Below are 26,863 nucleotides of genomic sequence, written 5' to 3'. Positions count from 1 at the left end.
CGATGGAGCACGACGCAGACAGAGAGCAGCATTAGCGCCTGCCAATTCAATGTGAGAATAGATAATCACTTGGAGCCGCTGTCCTTTATGCCCCGCCTGAATCAATCTGACACATTGCTTTCCTTCTCTCACCCCTCAGTTTCTTTTTTATACACCCTTCAGATCCTTTTAGCATTTTTTACATCACTCGGGTTTTAAAGCAGGATTCGTCTAACGCCCTGTGTTGCCCTGCAGGTTTTAAAGGGTTTCCCCGAGTGTCTGCAGGCTGACATCTGCCTCCATTTGAACCGCAGCTTGCTGCAGAACTGCAAAGCCTTCCGAGGCGCCAACAAAGGGTGCCTGCGGGCTCTGGCCATGCGATTCAGGACCACCCACGCTCCGCCAGGTGACACCCTGGTCCACAGCGGGGACATCCTCACCGCCCTCTACTTCATTTCCAGAGGCTCTATAGAGATCCTCAAGGATGACGTGGTGGTGGCCATACTGGGTGAGCTGCCAGTCGTGGAAATTATATCATTTACTTATTTGATTAATCAACATATTATTTAGTTCAGAAAATATGAAGAATAATGACCAACAACCCTCACAAATAACCACGAAGATTATCTTTTTATTTATGATCCACAACCACAAAAACATACATATACAGACATACAAAAACACAATTATAAGAGATTTATTTTTCTATAAATTGACAGAATGATACATAAACCAATTGTTTCAGAATTATTTTGTGATTTTCTCTCTTTATCTATTTGTTCGGCCACCCTCTCATCTATTTCCTGCCCTTTACACTGTACAAACACACACACACACACACACACACACACATTTCTCTGTGTGTTGTGTTGCTTCGCCAGAGGTGTTTGGGCACAGCTCCACGTTCATTCCACAGCGGCATTGATCACCAATAGGTCCGGTGCTCAGATCCAGGCTGCCTAGGTCATTTCTTTTTTGTTTGCTGTTACGATTAATTTGTGATGAGCAGCGGCACTGTTGAGGGTCAGTGACACTGTAGTGTTTTGTTTTTTCGTTTGTTATGATCAGATTCATCCCATCAGAACGTTGTCAGTAAATTATTTTCACTACTACTATCTGTGGCCTGCTCACTCAGACATGTATCGATTAACTGTTACGCTTGTCCCATGATCCTCTCTTTTTTTTTCCTGTGGTTTCTCTTTTAGGAAAGAACGACATCTTTGGCGAACCCATCAGTCTGTACGGGAGGCCCGGGAAATCCAGCGCCGACGTCAGAGCTCTGACCTACTGCGACCTTCACAAGATCCTGAGGGACGACCTGCTGGAAGTGCTGGACATGTATCCCGACTTTGCCGAAATGTTCTGGAACAACTTGGAGATCACCTTCAACTTGAGAGATGTGAGTGCCACCAGAGGGCGAAGTTACACGGTGTATTTTTTTAAAAAAAACACCATCATTTTAACAGTGATTGCAGTACTTTTGCATAATCTGAGCTCTGCTGGTCTCAAGGCCTTTTTCTACACGTGCAAAGCCTTTTTAAAGATGTTTTGAAACCTGCGTTGATATGCAGTTTTGTTATTCCCCTCTTTTACTTGCATATAGCAACCTTCATGGCTCATTATTGCCTCTATGCACAGCCCACTCAGACCAAAATCAACCCTGTGTTAAAACAGTGCAAGGTGGTGTATTGTTTAAGCTGCTGGTGAGACAATGGAGGACGTTGAGCCGGAGCTACAGATTAAATTATTTAAAGGCTTATCAGACTCCAAAACCACAGCACAGCAGTTTTTAATACTCTCAGACAGGATTTTACAACTGCGACAACTGGTTTATCTTTCGTTGCGGCGATCACAAGGTAAACAGCAGAAACACAGCGTCCTCGTTGCAAAGTAATCCACCAGAGAAGAGCGCTCGTATGTGTGTGATTGGCACTCCCACTGTATCAGTCCAGTATCCCCATTCAAATGAATGAGAGGGCTGAGTTTTATCCCGCAGAGCTAATCTCAGCTAATCTCACCACCTGCAGCTCCACAAGTGGTCACAAACTCCACAGGGCATCTTTTAGTGGTTTAAGTGGTGAAATCGAAAACATGTCATCACATTTTAAATGTGCTGAGACAGTTTTATTTATTTTTTGTTCTCTCAGTTTTATTTTGTGTCTGTCTTTGTGGTTTCGTTATAAAATATTTAAAAGTTAGCGAGAAAAAGGACTTTTATTGATGAGTCTGCCATGTCTGGGCCTATTGTTTGTATATTAGTGTTTGTTTTTTTATTATTATTATTATTATTGTGGATGCCTGACAGCTGCAGTATAGAATTTGATATCAGTTCTTCACAATAAAAGAACAAAGAACAAGAAAGGACAAGCACCTCTTTCTAGACTCATCATTATACCAGAACTATATATTTGTGACCTCTTTTTAAAGATTTACATCTTCAGAAGTGCTTTTGATCTTTTCATGGGGTTTGTTGACAAAAACAAAAATGTAGAATAATGTCAGATTTATCAGTTAATAATTACACAGATAGAAATCCTTCATAAAAGCCATTGGCACCAGTTTCTCCACTAACAGTAGCCTTAAGGTTGCATGAAACATTATAGATTTATAATGGTGTAAGATAGTCCAAAAAATGTCCTTTGAGCATCAGATCAGGTGTGTATTTCTGAATTACTGAAGCTGATATGTATCAGGCAGATAGAGTAAACCAGCCAACCCCGGGCAGGGACTCTGAATGTGGCTACCGCAGGACGAGGCACCGGAGACGCTCCCTGCGTCGTCGCAACCGACCAGGTGAGTGAGGAAGTAGGTCAAAAATTTTAATATTTCCATACATTTCCATTGGATGTTTAATCTCCATATTCTCTTTTCCTGGCTGCTCCGACACAGACGGCATGGACCGTGATGACTCTTACCCCGATCAGTCCTGTCCGATGGCAAACCACCACCGGGACACGATAGCGGGATCGCACTGGGAAGACCTCTGCAGCAGCGCTAGTATCTGTTCACAGTCCAGTGATGAGGAGATGAAGCCCGTAGGACACAGCAAAGGGGAGCTGTACCCACCCGGGGGAGACACCAGAGACTATCCACCAGCAGTGGTCAACCTCCTGCCTCACAGCGGACCCTCAGCTGGGATGGGACCTCCTGTAGACCTCGGAGGTCCACCGTACTCAGGTAAAGACTCTACCCACCATCCCCGAGTCAGTCAGTAGATTTCTGCCCTCTTCAGAATCTTTCCCTGCCAAATAAGGTTCACAAAGTCATAGTTTTTACTCTAAAGGCAACATCAGCTGCCATCTTTTTCCAGATGGATGAGGGACAAAATGTTTTTATGAAACAACAGATAATTTAACAAACTCCCAAACCTTTCTCAGAAATTTGTGCTCTCCTCTTGGAAAACCATGATGTCACATGGACTCCATTTGAAGAGACAGAGGATTGAAATGAAGAGGAAGTGCTTACTTAATGAGTCATGTTTGTTTCATAGTGAGGTGTAGGGTCTGATTAATGATGGATGGTGTTTTAGATGAGTCGTCAAACCTCGGTGTCAAGCCAAGTCCAGAGTCCAAGTTTATGTCTAAAAGACACATTTTAAATAATTCAACCAAAAACTGAATATTTATCTCATCTAACCTGAAAATTAAACCAAAATATGTTTAATAAAAGCTTCTATTGTTTTGCAGAAAGTAACATTTGTGCATTTATTTATTTTTAGCTGCAACTATAAATGAAGTGAGGCTGCACTGGTTATTATCAACTATAAATAGGATTTAGGCCTAGAGTTTGTATTACAAGATATCTGATATACACATAAAGTAAAACTGAAACTAAATTGGAATAAAAATGGAAAGTGATATCAGAACTTTGAACCTTGAATCTTTCACTGAACTGTCCTTGTGATCAGTCTCTCTTGCGTCACATATTGCATCATTTTCATAAATGACTGAATTCTCCTTCTTGTTCTTGTACAGCAGCCGCACCTATCAGCATGTCAGGCCTGTACGGCTACTGGCCGGACCGCAGATCCAGCCAGTTCTCAGACAACCAGAGACGACCGTCCTCAGTCAGGGCCTGTTTCCATCCTCCGCCCTGCGCCGAGGACCGGCCCAGTGAACTGGAGTCCAGACTGGAGCTGCTGCAGTCCCAGTTAAACCGGTGAGTTTGTTTTATTTTTAAATGCTAGATACAGAAAAGTGATAGGGGGCACCTGGATTTGAACCTGGGACCTCTTGATCTGCAGTCAAATGCTCTACCACTGAGCTATACCCCCTGTTATCAAAGCTTGTCTTGGGTGTTGTCTTTAATCCGTTCACTGGCTGGTGTTTACCTTTGAATTAGATGTACTGTATAATAAGTGAACTCCTTTCCTCCCTCTCCTGCTGTGTTTGCATATCGATTCCCAGCTGGTTGCTCCCACGATGTGAATGTGTGTTGCATGTGTGTCGGGGAGAGGGAGGAGGAAGAGGAGGACGGAAAGACAAACAAAGATAATAAAGCGTTCAAGGACGAGGCAGGAAAATGTAGGAAAAAGCTCTCTAGAGTCATTCATGTGTGTTTCCTTATAGCTGCCTGTCTGTTAATGTGTTTATGACAGAGACAGAGCGAGAGAGAAGCCTAGTGGACATTTTTGAAAACACAGATGACTTTCTATAAAAAGATTAAGAAGCTTTCCACCCAGCAACAAAATAGTGTGGTTTTTTTTCTAATGATGAAGATTAAGGTCATTTTTGCTTCGTCTCTTCAAGGCTGGAGACCCGAATGACAGCAGACATCAACGTGATCCTGCAGCTGCTCCAGAGGCAGATGGCTCCGGTGCCTCCTGCCTACAGCGCTGTGTCACCCAGTCCTCACCCGCCTCACCCCACCGCCCTGTACAGTACAGGAGCACCCACAATCCACACCGTCCCCCCAATCCAGCCAGTACAGATCGACAGCACTGCCTCACTGCTACAGGTGTTGTGTTGCATCCTTTTCTCAGCCTTATGGGACTAATTTAGACTATTGTCCAGTGATTTTAACCATTTGCAAAGTTTTTTATTTCTAAATTAAATATTTCACATTACAGGCCATATTCAGCCCTCCTGATGCTGTAAATCAAACTGAGTTGTTTTAGTCATCACTTTCAGTGGAAACTAACATTTATTTACTAAAACATAGCTAAAACAATTTTATAAGGGAATAGTTTGACATTCTGGTAGATACACTTATTCTCTTTCAGGGTTAGATGAGAAGATTTATAACCACTCTCATGTTTGGACGATAAATATGAAGCTACCGCCAGCAGCTTAGTTTAGCACAATGACAGGAAACAGCTAGCCTGCTTCTGTCCAGAGGTTACAAATACACTCAGGATCACTAATTAACATGTTATGCCTTGTTTGTTTACTCTTGTACAAAATCTGAAGTGTGTGTGGTTTTGCAGGGATTATGTAACGGACTATATTTCACCATGTAACCTTCCCAAAAAGAACACCAATGCCTAATTTTTACACTTTATATTGTGCAGATTAAACAAACAACATACAATGTGTTGTTATTGAGCTTTAGAGCAGGCAGCAACCTCCAGGGCTGAAAAATTAAGCTAATGCTAAAGTGCTAAAAACTGCAGTTCCTCAAATGGCCACTTGAGGCTCCAAAAGTGCGTTGATTCTCATAGACTCCCATGTTAAAATGCCCAACTTTTCAGCAGAAATAAATATGTTTACAGCCTGATACAAAAAACGGTTTTGGTCTCTATAGCTAATTTTCCCTCTCATGACAACTGTACAGGGGGTGAATTTTTTTATAAGTCACCTGTTTAAATTTTATTAAGCCGTAAAGTTACGCATAATTAAGGACGTGGCTGCTTTGAGTGACAGGTCGCTAGCCGCTAGGTGGCTCGTTTCTTTGCCTATTTTGAATTAGACGGGAGTTGGGCGTTCTTCAAAACTGCTCTTCAGAAACCACATCATGGTGGCTACGTCCATATTTTTACAGTCTATGCTTTAGAGGTGCTGCAAGGTGGATTTTGTTACCTTTGGACAGAGCCAGATTAGTTGTAGTTGCAGTTTTCATATTTACTGTACAGATATGAAAAGTGACGATTCCTTAAAATACAGAGGTTGGAGTAGATTCATGGATACATCAGATCCCAACATAAACCTTCCTTCTCTCTCTCTCCCTCTCTCTCAGAGTCCAGACTCTGATTTCAAGCACAAATCCAAGGACTCCCTGTCCAGCGGGATCCATCTCACTGTGGCCTCCGACGACACCATGTCCATGTCGCCGGAGGCCGACCAACCACATCGGCCCTCTGTGGACCTCATGCCTCCTCAACTGTCGTGCTCAGGGGCCCAAGAGCCCCCTGGACTGCTATGTGGCAGCCAGCGCTTCCCCTCCCTCCCTGAACACCTGGAGACCTCCACAGAGGCGCAGGAGATCCAGAGGCACGTCTCAGACCCTGTCCTGCCGGGCAGCTAGTCACCACAGTCAAGTCACCACCGCCACCCAAAAGCCTGGTCTTTTGGACGGGACAGCCATACGTTCCCCATTTTGTTACTTCCTTCTTCCTACCTTAAAATCTCCTCTGTACTGTTCTGATGCTGCTGTAGAGTGTGGGTTGCCTCGCCTTCCACGTCACTGGAGGTTCACGGTGCCTCCTGTTTCTTACTACAGACTCAACGGCGCCCCCCGCAGGCTGCTGTGGTTTTGTGCTCCAGGGTCCCCTCACTCCCAAAGGTCCCGTGCAATGAAGAGATTATTCCTACCCAGCTGGGTTGGGAAATATAGTGAAATACGAGTCGACAGCAAGCGCACATACACGTATTGTGCATTCGCTGCGGACCGGAAGTTTCCATGAAGAGAGGCGAAATGTCAAGGACAATTAATACGTTTCACGTGTGAAGAATTATCTGCATTCACGTTGTATAAGAATTGCACATTTAGACTTGAGCGTAGAAAAATGTAATCATTTCTTTGAAACTGAAATTATTTTCATAATATTAGAGATGTATCGGCTACATTAAGGGGCCATACTTCTAGTAAATATAATAACTACGAGTGTATAAAGTTATAGATTCACTGTTGTTTTTGGTGTAAGCTAAAAAAAAAAAATATCAAGAGGCATTTATGGCACACTGTGAAGGATGGCGGTGCGACAGAAAATGGGAAGTGGCGTGTAATTTTCATCTCATATTTCTGACATTTTGACACGAATCAGCATTACTCAGTAAATGTGTCATTGGATCATGACAAGGTAATTCAACGTGTGCACAATCAAGCAGAGCAGGAAAATGTCATAGTTTCTTGTACATTTATGTGTAGTTTTGTTTGGATCATGACTGCTTTGCTTGGTTCCCCCCCACCTCCCCCCCGTTTCTGTGTCTGTATATCTGTTTTGTTCCACTCAAACACATGTCAACTGTTTGTCAGAGTATCATGGTCACATGGTTTCATAACGTACTGGATGTTTTTATCTGAAAATGCCAACAATAGAGGACTTCTCTCACAGTGGACAGACTGCCCTGAACATGTAAAGCGAGAAAAAAAAAAAAAAAACTGCCGAAGGTTGTTTAACATCAACTGAGTGACAAGTGAAGTGGATGGTAACTGTCAATCACATGGTGGGCACAGACACGTCGTCTCAAGGCGTCCTTTGATAAGATGATTTTACAGTTCCAACCACAAGGTGAATGTAATGACTTTTTAAGCATTTATAATTCTGTACAATGTTTCTTGAAGCACAAATTCCTGTTATTTATCTTTTTTTCTTTTTTTTTTTAGATTAAAGACACACAACAGAGCTAAACTGTGAATCAAATTGCTTTTATTTCCAAGACTTGATTCAAGACACATGAACAAATGTAATGAAAGAAAAATTCTGCACAATGTGACGACAAACTCTCCACTAATAGAAACTGCAACAATGAGTCAGATTCAAAAGTACAACTAGGTTGTTAAATAGTCAAATATGCTCAGATTATAAAGGGAACAGATAACATGCTGAGTTTAAATCAGAGTCTTTAAAGGGGACATTACATGCTTTTAGTGATTTTCTGTAATTTATATACTGTTGATGATGTCAATGTTCGGCCTGCTCTGAACGCTCCGTTTGTAAAGTTACTTCTACTTCCCCTTCAAACTGACGTCAGATCGTTCACACATGCCCACAAACGGCCGTTCGTTCTTTAGTCTTTGTTGCTAAGGTTGTTGCTAACTCTACTCGCATATTTTGGATTGGATTTGGGCTCAAACATGTGCAGATGTACATTTGAGAAGTTTATATTCTGACTAATCCGACTACTATTGTATGTTTACGTAGCCTCCGGAGCTGGCGGACGTCTGCAGAGGAACAGCTTCCAGGAGCTAACCAATCAGAATATAGAGCCTGTAAAGCGCCAAAATAAAAATATAGACCTGGAAATGTGCATGTCATGTCCAAGCGTAAACCTCCGGGACTGATAAATGAAGCTAATGTGGAAGCACCAAAAACTGCAGTTCCTTGAATGTCCACTTGAGGCTCCAAAAGTGAGTCAATCCTCATAGACTCCCATGTTAAAATACCCAACTTTACAGCAGAAATAAACATGTTTACAGCCTGATGCAAACAACGGTTTTGGTCTCTACAGCTAATTTCCCCTTTCATGACACCTGTTTAAATTTTATTAAGCCGTAAATTTATGCACAATAAAGGACATGGCTGCCTTGAGTGACAGGTCGCTAGCCCCTAGGTGGCCCACCTCAGCTCCACCTCTTTGCCTATTTTGGATTAACCGGGAGTTAGGCGCTCCATATTTTTACAGTCTATGCTTTAGAGGTGCTGCCAGGTGGATTTTGTTACCTTTGGACAGAGCCAGATTAGTTGTAGTTGCAGTTTTCATATTTACTGTACAGATATGACAGTGGCATCATTCTTCTTATCTAAAGTGTTTTTCCGAAAATGTCAAATGATTCCTTTAAACACAGAGGCTGGAACCACCTACTTTGAGCTTCAAAACCGCTCTTCAGACACCAATGGATGACATCACAGTGGCTACATCCATCATTTTCATGGTCTATGGTTATGTCCCCCTTAATTTAGCAAACCTGTGTGTGTGTGTGTGAATACTTGAGGGTCTGAGTTGAACTAACCAGACAGCAGCTTACTTCCCTTCATGATTCAACGTGCTGCAGTCTGGTGTTGGAACCGGACTAAATGGAGACACTGATGGATGATCACAGATGAATAAGGATGCGTTCAGTGACAGACATGCAGAGTTAGATCAGGGCAGGCTGTGAAACGTTAAACAGCTGCATTTAATGCAAGAACAAGGCTGAGCAATTATTCTCAATCCCTACGGAGGAAGCTTCAAATGATCCAACATCCGCTGAAGATGCAGAACCTTAAATAACTCTCAGCATGAGGAGTGACACCTAAACAGTGGTGGGAAGTAACGAGGTACATTTACTCATTTAGAGTACAAATTTAAGGTACTTCATTATATTTAAGAGGGAAATATTGTACTTATTACTCAACCACATTCAACCAGATTTGGTTTTTTAAAGTTATACCAAACACATGAATCATCATGCATTATTATACAATAAATACAATTAACCAACAGCAGATATTACTTAATTAGCTCCACCTCAACCAGCTTCAATATTAAAATACTCCAGTGATTTAGTCACTTGCATAGAGTTGGAGGACTTGAGACAAACAGATTTTTTTTAAAAGGATGGTCAAAACTGAAGCAGCAGTGGTTTCAGATATCTTGACTTTTAGTTCCTCGTATGAGTCAAGCTTCAAATACGCTGGATCCTACATTTCCCATAATGCAACACAATTACATCTCTCAATACCTCAACATTCCCTGCCTCCTCTAGAGCCACAGAAGACATTATACATGCTCAGTAGTACTAACTGTGGGGAGTTAATTGACTTTTATGTGTAAAATTGGTGGAATGCCCCTTTAAAATTCTGTTTACACATTAATAAATCAATAATTTAACATTGACTGCATGATGAGCACATTCACCTTTGATACTTTCAACACATTTCGCTGATAATACATCTGTGTGTTTACTTTGACACGTTTGCTGATGACACACCTGCACTTTTATTGAAGTAAACCTTTGAATGCAAGACTTGAAACTGAATATTTCTACATTGTGGTGTCGTTTCTTTTAAGCAAGTAAAGAATCTGAATACTTTTTCCACGACTTGTAGGTTTTAAGTCTTCATTTCCACTCTCGATTGTGTTGTTCTCAAATTTCTAGCCAGCTCACCAGTTCAACATAACCTGTCAGATACTGTTTGTCTGATAAAATTCACTAAATTGATATCAATTCACAGGTTTGATTAGCTCGACTCAAAGTCACTGGAGATACAGTATAGACTGAGCAGAGAAGAGGGATGAAAACAAACGTATGAGGTTAACAAAGTACTCTTGTATTACGGCATCCACCGGAGAGACACGACTGATGAAACCTGAGAGATAAAACAAACATTTATCTCAACATTTGTTCAACTTAAAGTGAACCAGATACACTTTTCTGGGAAACTATGACTAAGAATTTAACTTGTCAAGGGGTTTCCGCTATTTAACTTTCTTTCTTCCTCCTTTTAAGCACAAGATGGGAACTGATACGCAAACACAGCAGGAGAGGGAGGAACTTTAGATCACTTGTAGGTAAACAATAGCTGGTGACTAATAGAAAAGCACCACCAAAGACAAACATCTGTATCAGGGGGTATAGCTCAGTGGTAGAGCATTTGACTGCAGATCAAGAGGTCCCCGGTTCAAATCCGGGTGCCCCCTCTCTTTTCACACCTCGATAAGCCGGGCAGAGACAACATAATATGTCTTAATATCATGAGATTGTTGTCATTTCTCAAAATAAATCAGTACAACGACAAGTTAGTTCCTAAGACATGGAGGAATACAATTTATTAGAGCAAATTCAATAATAAACTTTATGAAAAAAGCTACAACATGAACACTTGGCTTACCAATGTCTTAAGTTGATATATTTATATGTATGTACACTTTGCCTTGTAATGGCATGCTACAAGGACATGACCCTTTAAGTACTGAAAACAACAGAAAAAAGAGAGGCAGACACAGACACAGTCAGAAAAGTTGTATCACTCTCCTCCCGCTTCACAACTCAATCTAACACCCGTCTCGACAAAAGGAAGAAAAAAGAAGAAAAAAAAAAAAAATGCCATTTTCCAAGCACAATCTTATACAAATAAAAAGAGAAGAGAATAATTAGGAAGCTAAAAAGGCTGAATGACATTGCTCTGGTAGGTTCTCGAGTATTGCTGTACATGGCCGCCTCACACACACACGCACACACACGCACACACACGCACACACACAGCGTCACCAGCCAAACTAAAACACACCATATGATGACAGACACCACTGCAGTGACGATATGAATCCCTCTCAGGTTAATTTTTACAATTTTTAGAAGTTGCACAGGTCACAAAGTTTGAGCCTGGATACAATCATTTGGAGAGAGAGGATATTGAACAGTTTAAAATTGCCACGGGGGAGGGAGGGGAAGGAGGGGGGTAAACAAGACTATAATATATTGATCCTTGAATCACCAGTAATATGGTATGAGTCCACGAGAAGGCTACAACATATTCCTACATATTAGAGAGGTCATCTGCCACCTACAGGAGTTCGTATCAACCATTACAAATCAAACAGATGAGACGCACAACATCTAAACCCTTCATGATAATCTCACAGCTGGCTGAAATGAAAACTCACACCAAGAAGTATAAAATTATTTTTCTTTTCTGCTTTTTTTGTTTTTTCTCCCCGGAGACAACTGCTCAAGAGTTCTCAATGCACTGGTGCTTCTTACAGATGCTGAACACTACCATGTGAGCAAAAAATAAATAAGAGCTTAAAACACATTTATAAGAAGTATGGAGTAAAAGACGTGGAAGAAAATGTAAACCAGGTTATTGTGGAGTAGGTGCGGGATACTCCAAACGTGTTCAGAAAGTTCACTTGTGACTTCGTCCTTGTCTTGAAATCAGTGGGACGAGGACTAAAAATTAAGTCCGAATCTGAAACGACGCCCCCTCTCTTCCCTCCCTCCCTCCCCCCTTCCCCCCTCCCCCGTCTTAAGTGTCCGTGACTTTAGACACGCAGGATCTCCAGGCAGTTGTTGTAGCAGATGGCGATCCAGTCCGGCTGTGTGGAGGCCCACTGCACGTTGTTGATCTCCCCTTCGGCGGTGTAGGCCAGGATGGGGTCTTCGATGGCCCGCGGCATCTGCTGGATGTCCCAGATCAGGGCCTGGTGGTCATCGGCTGAGTGGAGGAGACACACGAGAGTGAGCATTACAGGAAATACATGAGACTCAAGTGGCAGGGAATTAAGGAAATCTGATGATCTGATTAAAGATGTAATGTTTTGTCTTCAGGTCCCTTTTTACACTTGCAGTTACACTAAAATGAGAAGTCGCAATCGTAGGAGACACAAATCTTAAATCAACAGCTGACTTAAAAGGATAGTTGACAATTTTTCAAGTCTTAAAACAACAGTCAGGTGTTTTTCTTGTAATCATTCCTCCTTCTCATACAGGACATTAAGGGATCCCGTCATAATGCACTTTCATTGTAAGTGATGGGGGACAAAATTCACAAAATCTGCACAAAAATGTATCTAAAGGTTTATCTGAAGCTAATATGAAGCTTCAGCCGTCCAAATTAGTCAAGTTAACAGGAAAACACTGTCCGTCCAGCTACAAAGAGGGCATTTTTTACTCAACAGACTGTAACTGTGGCAGATATCCACTTTATTTGACTAACTCAGACTGCTGAAACCTCAATTAAGCTTCAGATAAACAAATAAACACATTTTTGCTCAAAAGGAGGTCTGTGGATTTGGAGGGAAATCTTGTAATAGTCAGAATGAACAGGAGAAATGATTACAAGCGAGAAAAACCTCTTCCAGTGTTCATGTGGGCGACCTGACTGTTGTTTTAAGACACTCTTAAAAAACTGTGAACATATTATTTAAGAGATCCAAAGACTAAAGACCATCACTGATGTTCGTTGCACAATCTGACGCCTCAAAATCAACATCCAACAGTCTGACGCAGATTGTGACCGACCCTTTATTAGACCCATCTCGAACCGCGTGACATGCGATCAACTTGTAAGATGAGCGTTACCTGCAGTGCAGATGTGACACGAGGAGTGGGGAGCCCAGGCAATGCCGTTCACACAGGCGCGATGGTTGTTCAGCCGAGCCACCGGTGTGCAAGGAACACGTACATCCAGGATGACCACCTATCACACAGAAATATTAATGACACGGACTAAACGAACAGAAAACACACTCATTGCTAAAAGGTATTTGGCTCCCATTAAGTTATTTTCATAGGAATTATAATATCCATGTATAAAATAATATGTAAAATGTTGAGTAAATGTCCATAAAATGTAATATTTCATGGATTTCATCATGCTTACTGGAAGTGGAAAGGGCTTTTAGTGAAAAAATAACTACACAAAGCTCATTCGAAATAAATAAATGGTTCTTTCTTGTCTGGACAGACACATATTTACTGATAGGCTGTAAGAATCTTTGGCACACTGACCTCCATGCCGTCCATGGCCATTGTGGCCAGGTAGTTGGGGTCCTGCTTGTTCCAGCAGAGGCGGAGCAGCGGGTGGTGCTGGGGATCTTCATAGATGATGGTGCTGTGCTCCAGGTGTCGGAGGTCAAACATACGGACGGAACCGTCAGCTCCCACAGAGGCGAACATGTCTCTACCACCTCCTGCACGGCTGAACGCGATGTCATACACCTGTACAGATACATTAAAGACATACATTTAAATATTCTTTTACACTATATACCGTAATTAATGTTTAATTTTGCTGTAATGATCTAGTTTTGCATTTAAAGACAATACAAGTCAACCTAACATGTTCTCATTTGTAAGACGAGACACACACCTCTTTGTCATGAGCAATCAGCTGGGTCTTCACATGACCAGACACCAGGTTGACTCTCCCCAACACCTGACCTGTCTCCAACCCCCAGATAGTGCAGGTGGTGTCAATGCTGGAGGTGCCTGCAGAATGAATAAACAAACATATTAGCAATGCAAACACCTTATGTGAAAGAACAATCAAGTCCGACTTATAGCCTCCCAAATTATTTATCAGATAGTAGATTTCTTACCCAGCAGATTTGGATCAACTTCATTCCAGTCAAAGGAGGTGAGGGGAGCACAGAAGTCTGAGTTCTTGTTGTTATTCAGCAAACATTCGAGACGTGTTTCTGTGTCACTGACCTGCAAGATAAAATGTGAAGGAATTTGTCACATATTTACATTAAACAAATCAACTGATCTTATCCCCACAGTACTGACTACTTTGTTTTTATCCTACAATTGAGTATGATGATGATGTTTTATTTTCAGCTCTTGCAGTGCAGTCATGGACTACTGCAGTTCACAGGAACAAGCAGGAAATTCAAGCATAAGGCTTGAAATATTCTATATTTTTGTTTAACGCTGCAATTAACTGCAATTCTTTTAATCTGTTGAGCATTTTCTCGATTAATTGATTAGTTCTTTGGTCGCTAAAATGTCCGGAAATGGGGCAAAACATTGACCACTGTTTCCCTCAAATTTCTCTTTTAGTCCCGACCAACAGTCCACAACCCAAAAATATTCAATTTACTGTCACAGAAGACTAAAGAAACCAGAAATATCCACAGGTGAGAAGCTGGGACCAGAGAATTTGGACTAAAACGATTAGCCAATTATCAAAAGTAGTTGGTGATTAATTTAAGATTTGGCAACCAATCGACTAATAGTTACAGCTCTATTTTTGTTATTGGGTCAATTAATTGTTGTTGTTTTTTTTTAGATTAGATGACCATAAAGGACAACATAAACAATCATTAGACTTCTCTTCTACATAAACACCGTGTCCAGGAGGAGAGACCCTTACCCGCCATATGCGCAGATAGTCCCCACTGGTGGCCAGCAGGTCCGGGTAAACCCCCTTGGTATCCGGGATCCACATGATCTTGGTGGTGGGGTAGGGATGATCAAATGTGTTCCTGCAGACAAACTCTGAGCTTTCCTCTTCCAGACCCACCAGCTGCACCTGAACAGGAACAAAAACAATACCTGTATATTACTATAAAAGCACCAGAGAGCCGAATGAAGAGTTTGAAATAGTATTAAGTATATATAACGTTACTAATTTATAAGAGTATTAAACACACAGTGACATGGCTACTGATTATTTTAGTGTTACTGAAGTGGAAACAACAAAATATTCATTGTGATTTGATGCCTTAATGCTGCGCAGGGTAACTAGCATTAGCATTAGCTCGCCACCGTTACTATCTTTAGCTTTGGCTGATAAAATGGCCAAAACCACACTACGCACCTTGTTATTATATTCCTCCACAAAGCTCCCAAGTGCCAGCCGAAAGCGTTTGTCCGGGCGGACGCTCCAGTTCATCGCATACACCGTCCATGGCGCCTCGTATTTGTAGATTTCTTTTCTTTTGCCGTGAAGCGACATCCTCCCGAGCTGCAGCTGTTGTCTGAGCAGCTAACACGCTAGCGTTAGCCAACTACCAAATAAGTCGCCTTACAAGGAAACTATCAACAGTTAGTTCAACTTACGAGCGCAAATATCAGCAGACGTGGTAATAATTACCATCTGAGTAGACAAAGCGTGTTTCCAAGCGATATTCTCACCACTTTACCTAACAAAGAGTAGCATTGCTCGTAACGACCGAGAGAATCGTCAAGTCCAAAGTATTTACAAGACTTCCGGTTATGCTTTTCTTCTTCTTCGTTGAAGTTTATTGGTGGTTGGCAAACAACGAATTGGCGCATTAACGCCGCCAATTGGTATGGAGTCTGAATCAGAATGTCTAGTGTTTACAATATTCATAAAAAACGTATTAATCTTATTAATCAAATGAGTTACTCGAAAATACTGAGGTTACTCTTATCAAAACGGAATATTTTAAAATAGAATAGAGATATGGTCTTATTTTTGAATGTAAAAATTCTCTGTTCCTGCATGAAAAATCCCACTTAAGTAAAAGTACATAAGTATTAGCAGCGAAATGTACTTGAAATATTAAAGTAAAAGCACTCATTCTGCAATAACTGATATATTATTATATATGACATCATTACATTATTAATACCAAAGCATCAGTGTGGAAGCAGCATGTTACTGTTGTAGCTGCTGGAGGTGGAGCTAGTTTCAACTACTTTATATACAGTTAACTGGTTTAGTCCCAACCCCAACCTAAGGGTCAGGCCCCTCCAAAGGGTCACCAGATAAATCTGAGGGGTCGTGAGATGATTAATGGGAGAGGAAAGAAGAAAAACAAACTTCTGATACACAAATCTGTTTTCAGTTTTTGGACTTTTTCTCTAATCTTTGATTTTTGCTGAAATATTGGATCATTTGAACATTTATTGAAATGAAAGCATGTGAGAAGTTTAGAGGGAAAAATCACTATTTGGTGGAGCTGTTAACAACTCATAGACATCTGAAATGTGACCCCGACTACACACTGCTTTTTGTAAAATGTTAAAAGCCAAAAAGGTTGGAAACCACTGGTTTCATCTTTAACAATGTGTTGTATTTTAAAAGCTTGTGTCAAATCTTCATCTGAAAAGTTGTAGTAGTAAATGTAGTGGAGTAGAAAGTACAATATTTCCCTCTGAAATGTAGTGGAGTGGAAGTATAAAGTAGCATAAAATGGAAATACTCAAGTTAAGCACAAGTAGCTCAAAATTGTACTTAAGTGCAGTACTTGAATAAATATACTTTGTTACTTTCCACCACTATTGTTTAATAATATTTCATATAACCTTTTTATTTTCATGTAGTTACACGCTGTGACCACTTGAGGGCAATTGACACCCTTAATTTTACACCAACCACCAGCTGTAGCAACGAACGTCAAGACAGACATTTTAACACACAAGCACTTCCGGTGAAACACCCAAAATTTCAAAGGCGCATAATAAAAAACATCAAAGGTTCTTTGCTATCAGTGCGGCTGAGACAGTTGAGCATATCTTTATAACATGCAGGAAACTTATACATGAAAGACAAGAAATGATGACACAACTACAGAAAATAGGGCGGGTGGAGGACAAGGTTAAAAATAAACTTGAAAATGGAGACAGTGTTGAAGGGAGGAAATTATAATTTAATTTTTTTAGGACAACTAAACTGGAAAGACGGATTTAAAATGAATGGGCACTGAGAGATAATGAAACAGCAGCAAGCACATCTCTTTAAAAGTTAGTTAATATACAGTATCAGGCATTGAGATTATACACAGGTGTATTTAAAACAACCCCAACAGCAGAATTACAGATGGAAATAGGAGAAATGCCGCTAAAAATGAGAAGCATTGCCATTGCCAGCAAAACCACCTGGGATACTTCCGGATGCCACAGTAGATTTTACATTATTAGAAAAGAAGAACAAAGATAGGGAGTTTATTTATAATTCACATACAGGCACATACATACACAGATGCATTAAGGAGTTTAGTTTATAATGTTGGAGTAGCAGAGTTTCATCTCAAAGTAAGGAAAATGATCAGTGAGGAATTATCAGTTTACACAGGAGAAATGTTTGCAATATTGTTAGCAGTGCAGTGGATAGATGATACAAGACCCTTACTTGCCCGTTTACAGGACAGTCATTCAGACAGCAGAGCAGATATTTTGATAGAAGTACAACAAACATTATACAGAATTCAAATCATGGGCTTTACAGTAATATTTATATGGGTACTGGCACATATTGGTATCAAAGGAAATGAAATGGCAGATAAGGTTGCATTTGATTTGGCAGTTAGCTTCAGATAGACAGTAATCAAGATCATTATTAAGCAGAGATTGAAGGAAAGGTGGCAAAAGCGATGGGAGGAAGAGATGAAAGGATGATGGTTTTTTACAGAGTTCAAAGGAAAGCGGGAGAAATGAGGTGTGCAGGAAGGAAAGATGAGACAATAATATCAAGACTTAGATTTGGACACACTGGACTAAACAATACATTATTCAAAACAGGTAAACATAATACAGTCAGATGTGAATACTGTGGGGAAGAGGAAACAGTAGAGTCTGTCAGAAATGTGAGGCAGAAAGAAGGCCTCAGAAAGATAAAAGTACACTTTGGTCTAATAGATTTTCTACAAATGAGCGTTATTGATTTCTTTTTATGAATATTGTAACGTTAACTATTCTGATCCACACTCTATACCAGTTGGTGGCGGTAATGCGCCAGTACGTTCTTTGCCAACCGCCAATAAACACCAACGAAGAAGAAGGAGCAGAAACGCTTTAGGCGTAACATCATTACTACAAGGGCAGCTCAGGCTAATTGAGCTCAACCGGCGTTACGTTTATTGTCATAGTAAATCACCAGGTAAGCTGCTGAAAGACTTCATTTGATTTATTTGTTTTTAAGACTTGTTTTCCGAGTGTTAAAGAGGAAAAAAATGAGTCTGCTTTCCGCTCAGGATCATAGGTTGGTTGCCATGCTAGTTAGCCACCGTTAGCATGCTAATGCCAGATTTTCTACCAGCTAGCTAATGATAAAGTGGGAGAGTGCTGGGGGGCGGGGGGATGGGTCGGGTGTTGTTAAATGATTAGGAGTGGGGGTTTAATCCTACATATGTCATCAGGTAAGTACCCTGTATTTTAACTTTAACGTAGGAAATCAAACATAGACGAGTATATTTGAGCCTGTTAGCAAGTGTGTCGCAATGATTGGTTTGTTGGTCAAACTTGTGTCAGCGACAGTTCCTCAGACTGGTTGAATATTTCACCAGATCCGACCACATATGGTGCAGTTCCTTCCGTCTGGATTAACCTAGCTTAGTCCCAGTAAAGCTTGTGTCATTATCACATGTTTTATTTTGATATTTAGTTGTATTTCTTTTCTTCACGGTGACAGTGCTTCCCAAGTGTTGATTTTCTTCCTGAGTCATTGTTTTTCCAGTTGGTCTTGTTCCTTTGGGATCTTTTTCTCTTTGGGATTTATCACGTGAATTTATGGACCAGTTAAAAGGACAGGTTCATCATTTTCAACTGTGTCTTAAAACAACAGTCAGGTGCCCAAATGAACACTGATAGAGGTTTTCCTCATTGTTCTTCCTGTTCATACTGGCTTTTTAAAGATCCCCTTCAAATGTACTTTCAGTGTAAGAAACGGGGGGCCAAAATCTATAGGTGGGCACTGTCACTACACTTAATGGACTTGTAAAGCATGTAATGTGTCTAAATACTCTAGAGTCACTGTGATGTAGAGCTGCAACAATTGGTCAATTAATCAATTAGTCAATCGACAGCAAATTAATCTGCAACTATTTTGATAATCAAACAATCATTTCAGTCACTTTTTAAGAAAGAATCCTCTTGTTCCAGCTTCTTAAAGGTGAATAGTTTTCTGTTTCTTTAGTCTTCTACAACTGTAAACAGAATATCTTTGGGTTGTTGACTGTTGTTTGGGACAAAACAAGACATTTTAGGTTGCATCTTGGATCTTTGGAAAACGGTGATTGGCATTTTTCACAATTTTCTGACATTTTATGGACCAAACGACTAATCAATTAATTTCAAAAATAATTGACAGATTAGTCAATAATGAAATTAATCGTTAGTTGCAGCCCTACTGTGATAGAATGTAAACGCAATCTTCAGTCCTCATTTAAAGACAGCTGATACAAAAACATGTTAAAAGTTGCAACTAGGGCTCCAACTAATGAAGATGTTCACAATCAATTAAAATGCTGATTACTTTCACATTTAATTGTGTGGTCAGAAAACGGTAAATGCATGTCACAACCTCCTTAAAGCCCAATGTGACATCTTCAAATTAGTCTAACCAACAGTCTAAAACCCAACAACATTCAATTTAATATCACATAAGACAAAGAAAAGCAGCAAATCTCAACATTTGAGAAGCTGGAACCTGTGAATGTTTGGAGTTTTTGCTTTAAAAATACTTAATTGATAAAGCAAATAATTGATGATCAAAATCGTTGTTAATCACTTTTCTGGGATGGTTTGTGTATTATTTGTATTAAGTTGTCTTTATATGACCTTCTCTGTCACATTAAACAACCCTTATTTATAAGTTTTCCTATCAGTTGTATCATCTCTCCTTCACTTTGCTTTTCCTGTTTGTTTGCTGTAGGTCCCACCATGCGAAGTGAGTATCTCCTCTTGATACCCACGCTGCTGCTCCTCCTGGCCTTTCCCGTCTCCAGGGGGCGCTACAATGATGACTTTGACGATGGCGAGGACCTGGCAGACTTTGATGACAATGACTTTGCTGAGTTTGAGGACATGAACGACGACCTAGCAGCTGAGGCGGAAACTGCCCCTCCGCCACGAGCCAACCCTTCCATGCAACCCGAAGAGGACGAGGATGAAGACGAGGCCACTGTTGAGCTGGAGGACGGCCAGGATGGCTTTGAGGACTCAGATACTCAGGTATGTTGTCTTTTATTACTTTACTTTAGCATGGTTTCTGTAATATCGCACTTTTGATTAATCAGTGAATCATAATAACTTAAACTAACTAACTAATGTCTCTACAGGATCAAGACATGTTCAGCAAATATGACCAGGAGGAGTTTGAGGGGTTTGGAGACATGGAGAAAACAGGTCACTCCATGAAGGACCCCCTTATAATCCACACAGTAAGCTTGGCTTAATGCTCAAATCTTCTCACTTACTGTCTTCTGCTGTTTGAAGGCTGCATAAGCTCTGAATGTTGACAAGTTTCCTGCTGCCTGCAAATTATATTTTCCAGTAAAAAGTGTTTATGTTTGAGGGAAACTGCACTAGAAGGGTTAAATTATGATTTGAGTGCGTTGTCTGTGTAATGAAAAAGCAATTTTACAGCTGTGGAAGATCACTGGAAGCTAATTTACTCCGCTGTTTTGCACCTCCTGTTAAATTTTGTTGATAAAAGGGATTCAAGTAGTTTACTTAAAGAATTACTATGGAAACTCAACAATGGCAGCACTGAAACTGCAGACTTTGGCAACTGATGGCTTTTGTTTTTTGGGTTCTCTGTCCCATTCTTGTGAATGCAAGGAAATTTCTTCAAATTTGGCACAAACGCCCACTTGGACTCAAAGATGAACTGATTAGAATTTGGTGGTCAAAGGTCAAGGTCACTGTGACCTCACAAAACACATTTTTTGGCCATAACTCAAGAATTCATTTGCTTATTATGACAAAGTTTCACACAAATGTTTAATAGGATAAAATCATGAAGTGATGACGTTTTATATCCATTTAGTCTCTAAGTGAAGGCAGCATGTTTCTCACTGGAATCATACATGTCAATAAAGTCATAATCTCTATTAGCCAGAAGATAAACTTACTACCTTTTTATTAACTACAAATATTATGAGTCTGGACAGACATGGATGTAAACTGCAACTGTTTGGCAGAGGCATACAACCATAAGCATTTGGTTGTGTGCGTGGTTGTATGCCAAGTATTTCTAGTTTCTAGGATAAAATAACACACATCAATACTGATGAGCACCTGTTGTTTCTCTGCAGGTTCCTGCACATCTGCAGAACAGCTGGGAGAGTTACTACATGGAGATCCTGATGGTGACCGGCCTCTTGGCCTACATCATGAACTACATCATTGGCAAGAACAAGAACAGCCGCCTCGCTCAGGCCTGGTTCAACTCGCACAGAGAACTTTTAGAGAGCAACTTTGCACTAGTTGGTGAGTAGTAGTGTGTCAACCCTGCGATTTCTGTAGCATACAGAACAACAGCAGTGTATGAAATACCAGTACATGTTCTTATCCTTTGTCAATTAAAGTCAAGTTAATTTTATTTATGTAGCCCAATATCACAAAGTTGCCTAAAGGTGCTTTACAGTCTGCACAGCATACAATAAACTCTATCCTTAGACCCTCAATTCGGATAAGGAAAATGCCAATAAGGAAAATCAATATGTAGAAATCATAAATTGATTACAAACATGTACGAATAATATGATGGTGAGGATGTCAGGCAACTTCCAGTCGGTGTGAGGCAGATCTTGGGGTTAATTGTCAGTCATTTGTGTGTATAGGTGATGACGGCACCAGTAAAGAAGCAGTGAGCACTGGGAAGCTGAATCAGGAGAATGAACACATCTACAACCTGTGGTGCTCTGGACGTGTGTGCTGTGAAGGCATGCTGATCCAGCTCAAGGTACGGGCAAACGTTTATGATACATATATAGATCTGTGTCGGTGTACTGTGTTTTAAATATACAGTCATGTAACATATCTCGCGGTCTATTCCAGTTCCTGAAGAGGCAGGATCTGCTCAACGTTCTGGCCAGGATGATGAGGCCTGCCTGTGATCAAGTGGTACGTACCAGTCAAGTAGCAAAACACATGAGTCTGTGTGGAGAAGATGCAGCAGACTGTGCTTTGCAGATGTAGTCTTAACCAACAATGTCTGTCTGTCTGTAGCAAATCAAAGTGACTCTTAATGACGAGGACATGGACACTTTTGTGTTCGCTGTGGGCACCAAGAAGGCCATGGCGCGGCTGCAGAAGGAGATGCAGGACTTGGTAAATATCCTCCACAACTTGTGTACATGAGACAGATTCAATTTTTAGCTACTTGTGTTACTAAATAGATTTATTTGTAGTATCTGTTCACACTGTTACAGTATCACCCGTACACAATCTTTCATTTGAATGCCTCTTCTTCTCTGCTTTTGTTCTTCCTCAGAGTGAGTTCTGCGGTGACAAGCCCAAGTCCGGGGCCAAGTTTGGACTCCCAGACTCCCTGACTATTCTAAGTGAGATGGGCGAGGTCACAGACGGCGTGATGGACAACAAGGTGCGTTAACTCACATACAGTATTAGTACAAAAAAAATGGTTCTGCAAAGTCTGAGAATACTGATCAGGGTCTACTTTCTCATGCATTTGGATCTGTTTCTGGTGTTTTTTTTTCTTTAGATGGTACATTATATCACCAATCATGCTGACAAGATTGAGTCCATCCATTTCTCGGACCAATTTTCTGGTCCAAAAGTTATGCAAGAGTAAGTATTTGTCGTCTTTTTAAGCTTTTACATGCACGTTATTTAACATAATAGTTAAATGTTAATAGTTGTCATTTTTCAGGGAGGGTCAGCCCTTAAAGCTGCCTGAGACCAAGAAGACGCTGCTGTTTACATTTAATGGTGAGCGTTTTGTGTCTCCTACTATCCTAAAAACCTTGACCGTACCATCACTGTTTGATTTGTACTCATGTCTTTTAATGTACACTGAATGGTATTGTTGTGTGTTTAGTGCCTGGCATGGGCAACACCTCTCCCAAAGACATGGACGCTCTGCTCCCTCTCATGAACATGGTGATCTACAGCATCGATAAAGTCAAGAAACTCCGTCTCAACAGAGAGGTGAGCGAGCAGAACAGCACATTTAAATGACAACTCACCAATTTGCTCCATTTTTGAGCTTTAAAGTAAACTTAAAGTGCAGCTTTGAGACTTTTTTTTCTGTTTTTTTTTTTTTTTTAGGGGAAACAGAAAGCTGACAGAAACCGGGCCCGTGTGGAGGAGAACTTCCTGAAGCAGACTCACGCTCAGCGTCAGGAGGCAGCCCAGACACGCCGTGAGGAGAAGAAGAGAGCCGAGAAGGAGAGGATCATGAATGAGGAGGATCCTGAGAGACAGCGTCGTCTGGAGGTCCGAAAAAGACATTTAAAAAGAGCAGTTAAACATTTTGTGAAATGCTCTTATTTGCATTCTTGACAAGATGATTAATACCGTTCATGTTTGCACACTAAATATGAAACTACAGCCAACAGCTGGTTATCTTAGCATAAACATCTAAACGCAATCCAGTGTTTCCTCTACAATTGTGCAGGCCTGGTGGGCCAACAGGCCAAAAAAATCTTTTCTTTAATGCCAAAAATAACGCCAAATATCCATTCATTCGGAAATCAGTAATCATTTGCGTTTGGGAGCCTCTGTGCAGCACTGTTCTGAAACATAAGTCAACATCTGTGTCGTTGCCTGGGGAACTCTTGAGGCGATGTGAGTGCCGCTGCTGTCAGAGTGCCTTTAAATTACTGCAGAGTAAGACCACGAACATATGGGATGCAGGTTAGCTAATGGCACCGCCTAAAGATAAAAAGCTCTTAACACAGGGGACAAATATAACCAAATATATAAATAAAGCTTTTCTCCAAAACTCTGGAGCCAAGCCAAAATACATATGGAGAGGAAGAGAGAGTGACATAAGTGGGAGAAGTGAGAGGGGTAGATAGGTGGGGGGGGGGGGGGGGGGGGGGGGGGCTCAAGCTTATTTTTATGCAATAAATGCAGCTTATTAAGTCATCCTCTCCTTGTGATCTGACCACATGTATATGCCGTCCTGCACGCCTCGTCTCTTTAGTGTTTTTTCGGTGCGTACCACCAGGCCTGAAAAAAATTCTAAAGGAAACACTACAATCTAAAACTCATCAATTAACATGTCATAATTTATTTCTTTAATCTCTACAATAACCAAAGTGTAAAAATATGTTGTTTTACAGATTATTTCTTGGTTATGAGAAGTAACTTCATGCGGTCTCTGCTGCAGGCCAAGAAATAGTCAGCCACTAAAAACACAAATTGTTGTTTTTGCACTTATTTTTTTGTAAGAATTAAACAAACATGATGTAACATGTTAAATAATGAGCTTTAGGTGCTTTCTTGGTACCTGTGCACGGAGCCAGGATATCATATTTATCATAAAGACATGAGTTGTATTGATCTTGTTATCTAACTCGCAACAAGAAAACAAATCAATGTCAAACTATTCCCTTTTATTCCTATCCCTTAATTTTCCGGTTCTCAAATATTTTTCTTCTGTTCCCTTTCCAGGAAGCTGCCCAGCGACGTGAGCAGAAGAAGATTGAGAAGAAGCAGATGAAGATGAAGCAGATCAAAGTGAAAGCCATGTGAAAGAACAACGCAGGGACTCGGATAAAAGCACACATGCAAACACAGTGCTCAGCTCCGCTCAGACAGTTTTTTTTTTTTCTCTCCTCCAAGCTTCTCACCTCAACCACAGCTCTGGCTCACAGTCGCTCCAGCTCTAAACAGACATCCTGTGCCTCTGGGTCTGTCAAGCTTAGCTGTTTTGCCGTCACCACCTGCTCCATTTGGTGTGGCTCAACTTTAATGACTGAGTGAACTGTCCATGTCAAGGGAGAAAGCCTTTTTTTTTTTTTTTTTTTTCCATCGTTAAATCTGTCACTACAGTTCACGCCAAGATTTTTGTGTTATTTGTTGTTTTTTTTTTTCTTTTTTCAGTCCAACTGTCTTTAATCAAAGATCTGTTTGAAAGCTGTATCAACTCAGTGAGCTTTTTAGACTTAATCTGCTGGGAAAGAACACGTTATTTGATGGCATTGTGCCACATTTTAAAAAAAAAAAAAGGAATGAAATGCATTGCTGTGATTTCATTGGAAATTTATTAGCATTAATATAATCTTAAAGGATCCTATCAATAAAATTTTAATTTATATCTGCCATGAGATTGGTTTCTTGCAGGCTGTTTCTAATAAATTCTGAGCAAACATAATAAAAATGCACTGGAGTCTGTTGGAAAACTGTTTGCGTTGTTGTTGTTTTTTTTAAATAGTTAAATTTAAAGTAAGTGTTCTGACAATGGGCCTGAGGATCATGAGATAGTTTAGTGTGCCGACATAGAAACTGATACACACACCTCTCGGTATCAGTGGTTGAAAGAGTGAGGGTCTATAACGGGGAGCAGAATGGGTGCGGCATAACGCTAAATTTAACTTGTAGATTGTGTCAGCAGTCTCTGAACTAGATTTGGTTACACCGGTGCAGCAGCCATGTCTTTAACGAGCTGAAATAGATACAATGAACCCGTCTAACCAGAAACCTTTTTATATTATTAATATGGATATGATAAGATCTGTTATAACTCAGGGGAAATATGAAATTATAATATTTTTGCAATACTTTAATGCAAAACCATAAATTATTAGAGTTGAAAAAACATGTAGCCTCTCAACAATATTTAATTCAAGGGTAGTGAAGTGAGTTATATTTAGATTGGGCAGGATAATGGTGCACATGACACCACATGATGCACTTAAATAAATCTGAATGCTGTCAATGGATGACAAAGCAAGAACTTTTTTTAATTTTTTATTCATTATATTCAATTTATTGCTTTATCTTTGCACTTATTATTCACATCATACTTCATTTCTGTCTACTTTTCTATAGTGTTCACTCAACGTCACCATGGGGTTCATTCAGGTTTGATCTCAACAGTAATATTGATAATAATAATGGTTTATAACATGCTATAATATAAGCAGGAGGATGTTTTACATGATGTAAGATCAGTTTATTAATGTACAATATTTGTCGACGATTATGACCTCCTAAGGAAACATATTTTATGTTATTACAACTGTGTTTTACTGTATTTTCTTTATCTGCTCTGTTTATTCAGCAGCCTCTGAGTATGGGCGCCTAGAGGACTTATAGTTGTTGACAGATACATTAATAAACACTTATATCTGCTTACAACTTCGTTATAGTCTCATACATAAAAAGCTAAATAGGGATACCTTTGAAATGTCTTCTTTTATAACCTGACATTTGCAAATTAAGTCACAAAACTGAGGATGAATCATCTCCAGCAGTTTATTATTTCTGGGTGCAGTCGACAGGCCTCTTCATGAAGGCAAACATTTAAACACTGTTCTGACAGGTGAAATAAACCCACGTTTATCTTCTGATTCTTATAGACAGCACTGAGCCACAACGCTCTACTGTATGTAGACTGGAGGGATGTATAAATAGA

General features: G+C 40.3%; 3 protein-coding genes and 2 non-coding genes across 9 annotated transcripts in view; 3 read left to right on the top strand and 2 right to left on the bottom strand.

Moving 5' to 3' along the window:
- kcnh6a (potassium voltage-gated channel, subfamily H (eag-related), member 6a) overlaps positions 1-7,768 on the top strand; it is a 37,386-nt gene extending 29,618 nt beyond the window's left edge. For 2 of the 4 annotated variants that reach the window (XM_067615624.1, XM_067615622.1), the window contains 7 exons: positions 235-487; positions 1,185-1,378; positions 2,673-2,772; positions 2,869-3,156; positions 3,957-4,137; positions 4,728-4,935; positions 6,154-7,768. In XM_067615624.1, the coding sequence (XP_067471725.1) occupies positions 235-487; positions 1,185-1,378; positions 2,673-2,772; positions 2,869-3,156; positions 3,957-4,137; positions 4,728-4,935; positions 6,154-6,441 (1,512 nt within the window). In that variant the 3' untranslated portion in view covers positions 6,442-7,768. Of the gene's footprint in view, positions 1-234; positions 488-1,184; positions 1,379-2,672; positions 2,773-2,868; positions 3,157-3,953; positions 4,138-4,727; positions 4,936-6,153 lie in introns of all 4 variants that reach the window. The other 2 variants (XM_067615623.1, XM_067615621.1) reach the window with 1 other exon arrangement.
- On the bottom strand, positions 4,181-4,252 carry trnac-gca (transfer RNA cysteine (anticodon GCA)). Its single transcript has one exon. It is a non-coding gene; the product is annotated as a tRNA-Cys (tRNA).
- Positions 7,769-10,688: 2,920 nt separating the features above from the next.
- trnac-gca (transfer RNA cysteine (anticodon GCA)) lies at positions 10,689-10,760 on the top strand. Its single transcript has one exon. It is a non-coding gene; the product is annotated as a tRNA-Cys (tRNA).
- Positions 10,761-10,859: 99 nt separating this feature from the next.
- On the bottom strand, positions 10,860-15,787 carry dcaf7 (ddb1 and cul4 associated factor 7). The gene is made up of 7 exons (XM_067615627.1): positions 15,386-15,787; positions 14,939-15,097; positions 14,163-14,274; positions 13,934-14,052; positions 13,573-13,782; positions 13,144-13,261; positions 10,860-12,277 (listed from the first exon to the last, which is right to left on the bottom strand). Exons 1-7 carry the CDS (start codon positions 15,521-15,523, stop codon positions 12,105-12,107), a joined length of 1,029 nt encoding a protein of 342 aa, XP_067471728.1. The 5' UTR covers positions 15,524-15,787; the 3' UTR covers positions 10,860-12,104.
- Positions 15,788-18,280: 2,493 nt separating this feature from the next.
- Positions 18,281-25,628, top strand: ccdc47 (coiled-coil domain containing 47). 2 transcript variants are annotated; one of them, XM_067615626.1, is made up of 13 exons: positions 18,281-18,412; positions 20,186-20,484; positions 20,592-20,693; positions 21,570-21,744; positions 22,098-22,219; positions 22,315-22,380; positions 22,486-22,587; positions 22,751-22,861; positions 22,982-23,067; positions 23,150-23,208; positions 23,318-23,427; positions 23,548-23,715; positions 24,898-25,628. In XM_067615626.1, exons 2-13 carry the CDS (start codon positions 20,194-20,196, stop codon positions 24,976-24,978), a joined length of 1,473 nt encoding a protein of 490 aa, XP_067471727.1. In that variant the 5' UTR covers positions 18,281-18,412; positions 20,186-20,193; the 3' UTR covers positions 24,979-25,628. The 2 variants fall into 2 exon arrangements, with proteins under 2 accessions (XP_067471727.1, XP_067471726.1); XM_067615625.1 differs by lacking the exon at positions 18,281-18,412 and adding an exon at positions 18,647-18,671.
- Positions 25,629-26,863: the final 1,235 nt, after the last annotated feature.

This window comes from Thunnus thynnus, chromosome 17 (genome assembly GCF_963924715.1).
Source record: "Thunnus thynnus chromosome 17, fThuThy2.1, whole genome shotgun sequence".
Classification (NCBI taxonomy): Eukaryota; Metazoa; Chordata; class Actinopteri; order Scombriformes; family Scombridae; genus Thunnus; species Thunnus thynnus.
Note: the sequence above shows the minus strand (reverse complement) of the source record. Positions and strands in the feature narration are given on the sequence as shown.